The 13,185-nt window shown below is 40.1% G+C and overlaps 1 protein-coding gene across 2 annotated transcripts; it reads right to left on the reverse strand.

The window, feature by feature from the left end:
* Positions 1-3,424: 3,424 nt before the first annotated feature.
* On the reverse strand, positions 3,425-10,391 carry LOC145463401 (uncharacterized). Of its 2 annotated transcripts, XM_081447154.1 has the most exons (3): positions 9,430-10,391; positions 7,733-8,196; positions 3,425-4,941 (listed from the first exon to the last, which is right to left on the reverse strand). In XM_081447154.1, the coding sequence occupies exons 2-3, from the start codon at positions 8,153-8,155 to the stop codon at positions 4,465-4,467; spliced, it is 900 nt and encodes a 299-aa protein (XP_081303280.1). In that variant the 5' UTR covers positions 8,156-8,196; positions 9,430-10,391; the 3' UTR covers positions 3,425-4,464. The 2 variants fall into 2 exon arrangements, with proteins under 2 accessions (XP_081303280.1, XP_081303279.1); XM_081447153.1 differs by lacking the exon at positions 9,430-10,391 and having other exon boundaries at positions 3,426-4,941; positions 7,733-8,639.
* Between the last annotated feature and the right edge of the window lie 2,794 nt (positions 10,392-13,185).

Consider the following 13,185-nt stretch of genomic DNA (forward strand, 5'->3'; position numbering starts at 1 on the left):
TACTTTTCAAAACGCTATTGGTCCAGACGCGGTCGAATATCATGAATGTGCTTGACTGTCGATTTCTGAGGGTTTTGGTACTTGGGTCAAATACAGTAATTACTATGGTAACCCTGTCAGCGGTCATCCGCATTGTAATATATAGCGTGCGGTTTGTCAGCTTGTCAGCAATCGCGTGTCAGTAGCGTTAAGAAAGACCCAGCCCACCCTACCCATGGGTCTCTTTTCTTAGCCGAACGACATCAATAAAGATTTGTTTGTTTGCCCAGCCAGTCTCTCCCTTGTGTCTATCGTGGTGTGTGATGGTAATTAAGGCAAATTCTCATAACGGATGTCAATACACCTCCTTCAATACCAGATAAGAGCATTTGGCTGTGTATCGAGGAAATGGCTCCCGTGTGATCCTTAACTTTATTCTCGTATTGTACACTCGTGGTTTCTGTGGATATTGCAGGGAGAAAGTGGACATTGATCGTCGTCATGGTCAATGTCCTGCTAATGGACGTGATTTGCTTCACAGCTTGTGGCTTAGTATTATTCTATATTTCTTAATGACTTCTTTTGTGTCGCGAAACACATTCAAAGAATAAGCATAAATGTAGCAAAACACGTCGTAATTAGATCTTTTATCTCGTATTTAACTGAAGCTACGATCGGATCAGCACGACCGAGAACGAGAACAATTTCAGACTCAGTTTTGGCGCTTGTTGGAAGAGATTTGTGAAACTTCTGGAGACGTGTTTCTTTCTGTTAGCGGAATAGGGCGTGTCGTGAGCACGGAAGCGACACCTGAAATAGTTTGCATTTCTTTCGGTTTTCTTTGATGATTTAATGGGTTAATTATGCACGTACAGGTATTCAAGAATGAAGCAACGAATAAGTTGCCAATAATCGGATACCCGTGTTTGCGCGAAGAACTCTGGGATCGTCAGGGGGCAAACATTGCTAGTCGCTGGAAGGAAATGTATGGCGAAAAGTTGTTTCGATGTACAAGAAAACGATTTTTGAGAGAGATCAACGCTTTTTCGCCGTCGTTTTTATCGCGAATGGATTTGGGCAATGTTGATATGTGGAATATGTAAGTTTTTGTTTGAATAACCGTGAAATATGTGATAAAACCTACCGATAAACTCCGTTGCTTGCGTGAGGTTTAATTGTGAAATTTACATCGCGTAATGGTCTGAAAATATTACAAAATTAATTAGGCGAAAATCGAGAGGAAATAACCCAGTAAGGCCTTTTAAGTTGTGTACAGGCTACTTTTGGCTTATTTGAAAGCTCAGTCATACAAATAATACCGGAAATAAGCCCGGCCGCGATCATTGTACTGTCTGGGGTTGATTTAATGACAAATGAGTCCGCGTGACTCATGCTGTGTGGCTGCTGTGTTGCTCAAAGCCTTTGTTTTGCTTTTACAAGCACGTATTTCAGTGATTTTCCTTTTCTATAACAGATCAAGGGTGGCTCCTTGAATATATCTCTGAGTATTTGTATTTAAAAGTGCCATTTGTGCGTGATTATGCTTTCCAAAGTTTGGTATTGACGGTTGAGTGAAATTGCCCGACACTAAGGGTAGTAGTTCCTTCTGCAATTTTCGATTTCTGTTTTACAGCTTTTTTCTGTCTTTATATTTAACTTCTCGGAGTGTCTTTTCTACCATTTGCTCCGGGTAGCCTCTCGAGATCAGGCGTGTATTGAAATTTTCAATATTCTCTTCAGTGTATTTCACAATAAACCTCACGCAAGCAAAAGGGAGTTTAATTTATCGGTAAATTGTATCACTTATTTCACGGTTATTCAAACAAAATCTTACATTTTCCATGTATCAACATTGCCAAAATCCATTTGCGATAAAACAACGGCGAAAAAGCGTTGATCTCTCCCCAAAACCATGTTTTTGGGCGTCAAAACAACTTTTTGCCATACATTTCCTTCTAGCGACTTGCAATGTTTGCCCCCTGACGATCCCAAAGTTCTTTGCGCAAACACGGGTATCCGATTACTGGCAACTCATTCATTGAAAGTAAATGAATCTCGGACTTTCTTTATTTACGTCGACTCGCGTGACTAAAGACGTAAGATAAAATTCCGTGACACATTCCCAAGCCTTCAGTCACGCGAGCTGACGTCACGCGACAAAGTTCCGTGGTTCCAGTAAAGCAACAGAGCACAACAGACTAGACATCTGAAGTAGCGTTAAAATCCTATTAATCCGACCCTTTAACAAATTAAGTTCCATGAGGGTCTCAATGAGGCGAAATCGTAAAAATGCTAATTTGCATGAAGCTTATCTGTTAGATAACAGATACGAAAATATTTTAGGAGTCAGTTGGGATGGTGAACGGATTCAGTTTGGATAAAACTCCGTGGACGACATTGTAAGCGCAATATTCCGAGTTGTGACGGACGTTAACTCGCTATTTGCTGATCCTTGTTGAAAAACTGCTCTGATTTCATCAGTAACAAACAGTTAAGAGTTGAACACTACAGTGGTGTGAATACTGAAAATGAACATTATTTTTAAAATAACTACTTTAGTTGCCTTGTATTTTGGCAATGTACAAATGGAAATGTTTTAGCGTATCTTAACATCTTGATTGGTTTTAGTGTTTTAGTGAGGCTTAGATAATTCTATTATTTCATTTTTATTTGTCCCCATTTCATGAGTGGTTAAATTTTCGAAAATTTAAGGTGGCTCTGAACCCTTTAGACAGAATTTTTTTAAACTTTCCAGAAAGTTGTATCTCGTCATGCTTATCGCAATTTGATGATAAAAAATGGGGTCATCGAGCTCGTTTGCGAGTTATAAGCATTTAAAGCTAAAATTAAGGGTGCTTTTTAACAGTTGTACTGTCAGCTATGTACCCTATTTTGCCATAGAGAGCATTGGTTCACCAATGGCTGGGCATTTTTGTGATAACAATACTGTAGCATCACTTCATAAACAGAGGTAGTACTGATTTATCTGTCAAAGCATAGCTGTTAGAGGCGTTGAAAAATCATCTGTAACAGAAAAAAAATTGGTGCTTTTAGGTCACGCTACTTTAAGTGTGTTTGTTTACATAAGAATTGGTCTTGTTGGTCACACTATTTAAGTGATTGCGTTGCATATCAGTATGAACTTTATGTTCCAGGTGGCAGTCGACAATAACGTTGACAGACTGCACTATAAAATCCTTTGGCCATGCTTTAAGCACTTGGTTCTAGAAAGAATAGTTCCATAAGGAGAGCGTGGAGTTATCCGAAACAAATTTACATATTTGTAACTAGCGTAAAATCACTTTATGTCAAGTAATATTAATCAATCATTTAAATTAAATTAATTTGTTAAGATTTTCATCAATTCAAAGCTTATCTTGTTTTATGTCTTAAAATTTCGTGACATGGTTTCTTTAAAATGCCCAAAAAAATTAGATTGTCAATGCAGCTACAATTTCATTATTCAATCTCTGTTACGCGTAAAGTAAGCAGTAAGAGATAAGTGAGAGAGACGCCAGAATTGTCATGGCTTCTTCTTCTATTTAGGGCATCTGGGCATGGTGAGTTCTTAAAATTCTTTCCGACTTTGACGTACAAGGAAATTAGCAATTCTAGCGAGGAACGATAAAACTAATTAGTTTCTGTCATAAAGATAAGGAAGGTTATGGCCTGGTTATAGGTAGAGGAATGTAAAAGATTGAACAGATATCCATGAAAGGGTGATTGAACGGATGTCTTTGTGTATTAAACTGAATACGCGATGCCAAGTTACCTTTTGCCCGTCAAGTCTTAAGGCAAAGCCATTCATTTGAAAGTGCTTTCACCTACACGTTCATTTTCATTATGTGAATCAAACGTGTTTTCGTAGGAACATTTCATTCATACCAAGAGATCTAGAGCTTTGTATGTAGAGGATTAAGCTCGATTTGAAAGAGGCATGCAAAAATTCTGAAATGACCCATTTGTCACCCTGGCCAAAACTTGGAGCTGGTGTTTTTTTCATAAAAATCTTTGCTCCTCAGAGATTTTTCTCTTTTTCTCCTTTTTTCAGTTTTCTTTTCTTTTTTTAAAAGCGTAGTCAGACTGGGTTTCACGACACACCAATGCGAATAATAACCGGTTAATAATTTCCGATATCGGATTATGTATCGTATCGGATAAAAATCACTCCTTAGCAAAGATAAAATTTTCTTTTAATCGAACAAAAAAAGCATGTTACAAATGATCTAGAATATTGCAGATTTTCGGTTCACTGGCTTGTAATGAATTCACTGATTAGCGAGGTTCCCTTCTCAATTTCGCACCACCCTCCCTCCCCCGATCCGTTAAACTTTTGAACCCATAAGACATTGTATCTTCTAACTAAGTCTTCGGTTATGAAATGGAAAACATGGCTTAAAAAAAAACCTTTTCGAACAAACCTATACGCACATCGACTCTCAATTTGACATGCCTAGCTAGCATAACGTTATTCGTATATTCATATCAGTCTTCATCTTCGTCGTCATCGTATCGCTCTTGGTTCTCGTTTCTCACTCTGTCGTCGTCTTCCAATTCTTTCTCCTCGTCCTCTTCGTCTTCCTCCTTGGCTGCCGGCGTCGCTGGTTGTTTCTTCGGCACGAAGTCATCGTCCTCGTCGCTCAGCCCCTCGCCGACAAGCAGGTCCATGTCATCAAACTCCTTCCTAATATCGCTCGCCTTCTTTTTCCATTCTTCTAATTCTGCAGTCATCTGATCGATTACACGTTCTAATGGTGGTATTTTTCTCTCCTCATCTTCCGCACCCGCCGACATTTCCTTGACTTGGCTCTCCAGGAATGATACCTTCTCTTCGTTTTCTTGCTCACGCTCGCTTGCGTCCTCATCCTTCTGTTCCAGATCTCGCAGATTTTCCCCAGCTTGGTTGACGCGCTCTTGCAAATTATCGATTTTCTGCAAAGCGGCACCCTCGCGTTCGTTTGCCTGTTATCACAAAGAGAATAAAGAAGAAAATTTAACAAAAGAGATTTTTCTCCCGTGTTAGCCATCGCATCTAACTTGTATAGTTACACCCAAGAAGGGGGAGAACTCCCTTATATGGGCTTTGTAGGTATGTGCGGCCCCTAAAGGGTATGGAGTTTTAGCCGTTTTGGTCAGAAATAGGGTATCGATTTCGGCCATTTTGGTCTCAAATAAGGTATGGCTTTTGTACTCTAGTCTTCCGGTAAGACTATCAGTAAAAGCCCTTCACAGTGCCTTTAACATCAGTCTGAACTAGAAAACTAAATGTAAAGCAGGTCTTAAATGGGGTGTCGAATTTTTGGTCAGATCATAAATAGGGTAGGGATAATGGCAGATTTTGATCTTAAATAGGGTAAGGGGTTTTGGAAGCGGGTTGCACACTCCCACCTAATTTGTCTTGGAGTACCCCCTCCCAGGAACTTACAATATCGACACGGACACCAAGTGCAATGGTCCATGATAAGGGAAATCGTCAGCTAATACAAGGTAATAAGTTTGTGTCAATTTACAATGGAAAATTTAATCTGTGTCCGTTTATAACAAGATGGAGTAGCCCAGAGGACTGAACCATCAAAATCTACTTCTAGATTGTTTGGATTGCTGTCTAGTCACGTGTCACCTAATGATTGTTTTGAGTAAAAGAAAATAATCTTGATGAGTCTGAAACAGTTACACTTCATCTAAACAAAGAATTTCTAGCTCGAATTGATCGGATATCGTCCCTAATCGGTTTCATTGGTCGGTATCTGGGAGCTGAAATGTGCGTGAACGTTAACTGGTTCCACGCAGCGATCAATGCAGAGAGCTCAAGATTAGATGCTATTCTTGGCTAGCTATCTAATCTGATCTTATTATGCCTTCCCGAATGAATTCCAGTTTTGAAATGCGCCGGAGTGGGACGCGATAGTGAAAATTTCCCCTGGTGGGGACAGCCCACCGGGGAAACCGAGATAGAGTTCTTTTGTGTTAAAAGTGGTATTATGTTGAAGTTATTGAAGTGTCGTTAGTTAAAGAAGCTAAGTCGCAGTAATTTGAGTTCTTCTGGCCACGTAGTACAAAATTATCTTTGAATTAAAGCAAATCTGAAAATGATAGCTTACTAAGACGGGGAAACTCCAAAGAGATAATAATAAACCATGAAGGAACAAGGGTGCTTTAGGATGGAGAAGATTGACATGGATTAAAAACGACGAACTTTGGCTTCACTTTTCAAGATGCTCAAACCGTGACGTAGCTGCTTTGAATGCCTCCATGATCAGTGGACAAATTCCGGGGTTTGTAACACATTATCTGCAATTTGCCTATCGACACTAGTGTTTAGTCATTTTATGTATTTCCTGCTTATGTATCTCTGCTATCAATAGGAGCTTCATGGCTCCTATTGATAGCAGAGATGCTTTGTAAGCTCCTTGAAGGAACTACCCTGAAAATTTATCTTTAGATTTTTATTTTCAAATAAAGGTGTGTATCTATCTTAACCAGATGCTTTGTTCTTTTTACCAATCGGTTTTAATTTTTTTTTTACGAAGAGAAGAAAGGGAAATTTGGTCTTCACATGCCGCTGTTTCGAAAGCTAGCGTGAAGGTTTCATCGTGGTGGTGAATCCTGTGACTGTTTGCCATATAAGTTTCCCCCAGGCGTTGTCACGCAATTTTAAGCGGCTGACACGCACAAACCCTAACCTTGGGAAAGACCGGGGGGAGGACGAGGGTACGAGAAGTAAAAGAGAAATGGTGAGATACCAGAATTTCGAACAGAAGGTCGATTTCGATCATGATATCCTCTTGTAGTTGTTAAAATGTACGTTAGGATGGTATCAACCCCGTAAAGCCAATTTCGATGAAATGCATCTAGTTATAAATGGACTATAGTTGAACCCCGCCACCTGGAACTCAGGGAAACGAAAAATAGTTCAAGATGTCGGGGACTCGAGATTGCCGATAGTAAGTGAAAAGGGAAAATGATTTAAGTTCGAGATAGCGGGCAGTTCGAGATACCCGAGTTCGAGAGAGTGAGGTTCAGTACTGTACGCTAAATTATGGGCCATTTTACTGCAAGCAGAGCAGAGTGCATATTATCACCCCTCCCCCCTCCTTCCTTCTCCTGCCTCCAAACGAGACCCCCCTTAGCCCTTCAGTGAAGGTTTCTCTTTTGTTTGAGACTCAAAATATAGTTATACTTGATTTCGAGAGCATAGACAAGGACTTTCGAAATTTCAGCCATAGAAAATCAAAGCACTTTTATATTGACACGAAACAATCAACAAAGCCCTCTGTTTACTCCGCGCGCGTCATTCATCGAGCAAAAATTTCTGGGAGCACAATAAGGACTTCAAACGGCCATTTTGACCGAGCTGACTCTTTTTAGATTGTTAAAAGCCTTGGAAACGAATAACACATGGCAAAGCTATCACTGCGATAACAATCAGTGATTTGGGAAGTTTCATTCGGTTGTGGGGTAATATCTATTACAGGGTGACTTATCCAAATATTTTATGAGCTTTTTCGGTCACTGATTAGCTGACCAATTGGTTTTTGCGATAAGAAAATGAAAGATTAAACAACGCAGGTTTTTAGTACTGTTAATTAGTCGAGGCTCATAACTGAACAGGCCGGAAAAAGAATTCCAATTTTATCAATTTTAAAAGCGTTCGGGACGGTAGCTGGGCTATTTGGTAACCCAGTCTACTTGACAATGATCAACAATTATGTCAGCCAGAAAAATTTCGTCACGTCCTAAACATCGCCCATACCTTTTGAATTTCGTTTTCCAACTGCCCAAGTTTTTGCTTGAGTTCCGTGCTTTGTAGCTCCATGGTGTCGGCTCTTACTGTCGTCTCGGCTAGATCTGTCTCAATCTGGTGTATTCTCTCGTCTTCGTCGATCTCGACGCTCTCCAGGGTTCGCACCACTTCACTCTCCTGCACACACTTTTCCTCGTATTCTTCACTCTTCATTTTCCTTTCCTCCAATAGGACTTTCTTCTCGTCCAGCTCTTTCTGAAGAAGTGAAATTCTCTTTTTCATCGAGTCGATGTCAGACTCATGCTGGTTGTAAGTGGCTTCCACCTCTTTCATACTCGTTTTGGCATTATGCTCCCGTTCCTCGGCGTCGTCGATTTTGTCTTTGAGTTTTTGCATTCGCTCGCGAACTTTGAGTAGTACCTCGCTAGACATCTTGAATGAATTGTTTTTGTTGTGAACCAAATTTGAAAATGCTACAAAACAAAGGAAAAACGGGAAAGCACTGTTAAGGTGGCACCTCTTTTCAGCGGCGAGTGGAGATGATCGTGAGATATCGTATGGCGACTGTGGTTTATTAGGTCGGAATTTGGAAATATTCCTGGAATGTTCAGGGCGAGTCTTAAGTGCTCGAGTTCGATAACTAAAACAGAAATGAATTGTAAATACGAAAAGCCTTTTTCGTGACCCATGGACCCCGTTTAAATGGCTAAGTATGGATCGGGTTACCATCCTACTAAAATTCCGTCTAAAAAACACTATTTATCCATACACCATTCTAGTGTCTACGACTATGAAAGAATTGTCTTAGTCGAAGAACAATTAGTTAACCTTTATTGGCATGAAGTATCTTTATCTCAGCAGCGATCGATTCCTTGTTCCTGTTCAAAACGTTTTGGCTTTTACTGTATTTAAGGAGAGAATAGATCTTTATCACGGAACCCAGCTGGTGTTCTTAAATGTAAATATAGCTGCAATTCTTGTAATCACACACTGAGATTGTGTCAATTGAATTCGACGGGTCGATAGTAATCCTTATTTCGGTTCATTGTTATTAACAAATCTATATTTCATTTGAAAGTATATCTGTATTTTCTACCATTTGTCGTATGCGGCTCGAAACATGTTTACACGCATTGATCGAAAAGAGCGCTCTGTCCGTTTGTGAAACGAAGAGACTCGATAAAAACCCTTTGATGTACACCACCTCTTTTCAACATCATTCAAACGTGTCTGGAAAAATATTTAGGTTTCATTCGTCTGCTCAATTCCTTGTGCAAGAAAAAAATAAACACCTGGTGACACTTAAATCGTAGCTTTCTTTCGAAAGCCATAACTGTGAGATTCTTTCTCAATCATGGGTCATAAATCAGTTTTACATATATTACAACAATATTTACCACGACCAATGTCTTTTAATCAGCAGCAAACGGAAGGCTAGCTCGATTTGCTTTTGTTGTGACAAACATTTCCCATTCTTTACGTGCTTAAGAATACGATATTTCCCTCTCAGGCCGCCCTTGTCACTACATGACGGTAAGCGGGGGGGGGGGGGGGGGGGGGGGAGAACGAAAACAAGGGATCGGAGAAAGCAAATCCGCTTATTACGCGCGTGACTACGAAAGGTAAAACCAAATAAGGAAAATGATCTACAGTCCCAATTTAGTGTTATAAACATGCTTGGATTGGAGAGAATTGTTGCCACATACCTACACGTCTAACTGCAAATGTTCTGAGCAACCCACGCCTTCCATGGATATTTCAGGTTGCGAAGATTCTGTCTACTTAGTTGCGTTCAGTTAAGAGACGATCTTCCTTCGATTTATGGAGAGATGGGAACATTATAAAGAGATACAGAAACAATCGATCATTCGATCTTTGTAGATACGAACTCTTCCGCAGGGGGTTATAATTTCGTTGAATTTCAGTTCGTTTTAGGTTTCTGATCAAAGATGTGTCTTCATCTGAGCTTTCGGAACGCGATTTTAAATCTCTCTTTCTCATTGACGCCAAGCAGCGCACGAATCGAAATAGAGAGAAAACGACGTAGAGGTTCGAAAGCGATTAATTAATAAAGCAATGCATCATTGTCTCATCTTATATTCATTTATAATTTGTCTGTCGTCATTGTAGCTGATGACAGCTGCAAGTGCCTGCCTACTTACAGACCTGTGTAAAGGTACCTCCAGTGTTGGGTTACACGCGAATTGTGGACACGAACTTATTAGTTAGACTTTGAAACTCGAAACGTACACCCAGGAGCGCTTGATTCTTAAAATGGATTCTCTCGGCAAAGTGGGGAGGGGGCATAACTTTCGACAGCCGAAAAACACCGAACTGATAGTTGTTTGGCCCTCCCCACCCCTCACTGTCTGGGAGAGTCTCAATGCACGCCATCACAGTCACCGCTGTTTTTAACATTTTTAACCTTTATCCATAATTACCCATGTGAAGGTCCTGATAATCATATCTCTCGTTTAACTGCATTTTTATGACGGTGGCCAATAAATGTAAATTGTCTAAATTAATTTTCAACTTCAATATAATGCGTTAATGGGCCCAGATGTAATTAACGAGAACTTTAAATTGAGTTTGCCCTGGGACCAAAATGTGTGCCGTCATAATTGAGATTAAGCAACCAGTTGAGATATTTTTACACAGTTTGACAACCTATGAGATACCATCTAGAAACTTATACGTTTTGGTAAATTATCTTAGGAATCTTCTACACAAGGCAACCTGTCTGCCTGAATGGTATGAACGCATTTAAATGATGACACTTATTTCTGACTAAGTATTTTAATAAAATTATCAAATAGTCTCTCTACCGTGATAGGTAAATGTCTTGCTTATCAGTTCAAGTTTTCTGGACGAGGACGTGCCATGATTCACGAGATGTTGATCATGAATGACAGCACCTTGTAATTAGATACGACTTATTGTCGAACTGGAGGTAATGAAATAAGTGATTGGTTGATCGCCGCGCGTTTGGCTTTTTCTCCCAAATATATTGACGAACGTCCATTTTCTGCTCAAAACATCCGGCAGTAGATAGGTTTTGGGTCTGATTTAAAGGGCATGTAAACCCAAAGGGCATGTAAACCCAAAAAAAGTTTTTCTTATTCGACGCAAACAGCAACGTAGAAAACGAATTTGGCATTTATTTTGCTCGTTTGGGTTTCGTTAAGGAGAAAAACAGCTTTTACGAGAAAAAAATCCACTTCCGGTGAAAACAATAGTCATCTGTCGTGACGTAAGCGGTGGAACACAAACATTGCGCAATAGGGATTCCATATGAGAATTCTATGGCGGATCGGGAAAGTGGGAGTAGCTCGGAGGATCTTTTATCGGATGACAGCGATTCAAATTTGGTGAATTTGTATGATAGTGATGTAGAAAATTCAGTTGTAGCTGTGGAACAATCTGGGCCTCGTCCGTATCAATCTGAGCCACGAAGGGTCCGACAAAACGATCAACAAGAAGCCAGCCCAGAACCAGATGACAACAACTCAGACCGTCTTGGAAACACAGACTGGTGTTTGATCATTTTGCAATTAAATTACATTTTTAGCAGATGAACATCAATTGAACCCGGCGCATAGTCAGATTAGCACGCAAATAGAAGCTCACCAAATTTTGTTGTTGTCTTTTTTCCCGACCTTTCTTGGGTGCATTAAAAGGTGCGAGTGTCAAGTATGTCAGCCAATGCCGACTGCTCACGAAAGTGTTTGCTGCGCTGAAATCGGACAAGTCTGGCAAAAAGTAGAAAATCAGAGGCCAGAAATACAAATGAAATGTATTACCTAGCATCCAGGATTTCAGTCGACCTGTCTTGATGTTTGGGTGTTTGAAACTGCTTATTACGCATTCAGGCAGCAGCACGACACAGATAATCACACAGGAAACAAGTGAGTTTACTTTTATTTTAACTATCGCGGTTCAATTGTCAGATTTACCTCTGCCGTAACTGGTTTTATTTTAGTGCAACACTAGTGTAGATAGTTATTTCTCTGTATTTTTCGTGTAGGAGATTTCGATACATTGCCTATCGGCAGCTTGTTCGTTGGTGCTGGCGTTATCTTGGTAAACATGTCCGAGTTGCGCTGCCATCTTGTGCTGTAAACAAGATCCGAAGCACCTTTCCAGCCGATTTTGGCACCACGTATACTGGGTTGAAGCCACCAACCCAGTGAGGGATAAGAAGGTGATTGCTAATTTACATCATAATTATTGAAAATATGTTACAGCACTGGCAGCAATGGGCTTAACATATACAAAGGCACAAACGTGGTTTGCCGTAATTACCTTTCTAGTTACTCAATGATGTGCAAGCGTGACACATATTGTTCTACTGCTGTTTCTTTGCAGGGTTTCTCAAAGGAAGCAGAGATTATCTGTGTTGCGAAGAATAGCAGATAAAGTGGTTTACCCTATTAACCTCAAGCTTTTGAAGAGCTCTACTTCTTCTAGGCCTTTTATCGGCACTGTCAGCCATTTCCGGTTGTTTGCTGCCTTCATTTTGGATAGGCCGCTTTCGTTTGTCGCAAGAATTTGTTGCTGCTGGAGACTGTATCGTCGGTACAGCACCAGAAAGTAAAGGACTTTGCTTTCTCAGCCCCATTTCTACCATGAAACTTTTTTCGTAACAATCCGGAGAAAAATGAATGTTGCAAATAACCGAATGCTCCGTCGGCTCTACGAAATCGGCCCTTTTCGCTAGGCTCGATTTGCGCCTTGAACAAATTTTACCCACTGCCGCCTCAAATTAGCGTCTTTTGGAAACTTACGCGTAGTATGGCCTGTTTTGTTCGAATTACTGCAAAACTGAACGACGCAGCGTTTTACCATAATGAAGATGTGGTGTTTTTCCAAAAGAAACTATGTAAACATGTGCTTATTCCACAACGTGTTCAAGAAAGACCTTTGACTTCCCGTAACTAAAGGTCCACCCGTGACGTCATTTGCTAGATTACGCAATTCAAGATGGCGGATGTTTAGAACTTTGAAGCGATTTTTCAACGTAAAAACGGGCTAAAGTGAACAAAAGATCTACAGATTTGGCAGATGTCATGTATGTACTAAACGACTATGTGGTCCCCCAAATAGCATTTTTTGGGTTTACATGCCCTTTAATCGTGATATGTACTGGTTTTTTTTTTTTGGGGGGGGGGGGGGTAGAGACTTTAAAGTTTAATGATTTTTAGCAGGCAACTGCTCAGAATTAATCCTTTAATATGTAAAATTCACATTTCGAGTACTCTCTTGTGTGACTTAAAGACCCATAAAAGGAAACACAAACAACTCACCTAATTTGGCAAGGTCACTCCGAGAAGTTACAGTCTCACGGCTATTTTGATTTTGAGAATTTTTCAACCAATTTTGGTTCCAACATATTTTCTACGTTTGCAGTAGACACATACACTAGCACAAACAGACTCAAACTTCGTGGATTGATTTTGTTTCTT

Source organism: Orbicella franksi, chromosome 12 (assembly GCF_964199315.1).
Source record: "Orbicella franksi chromosome 12, jaOrbFran1.1, whole genome shotgun sequence".
Lineage (NCBI taxonomy): Eukaryota > Metazoa > Cnidaria > Anthozoa > Scleractinia > Merulinidae > Orbicella > Orbicella franksi.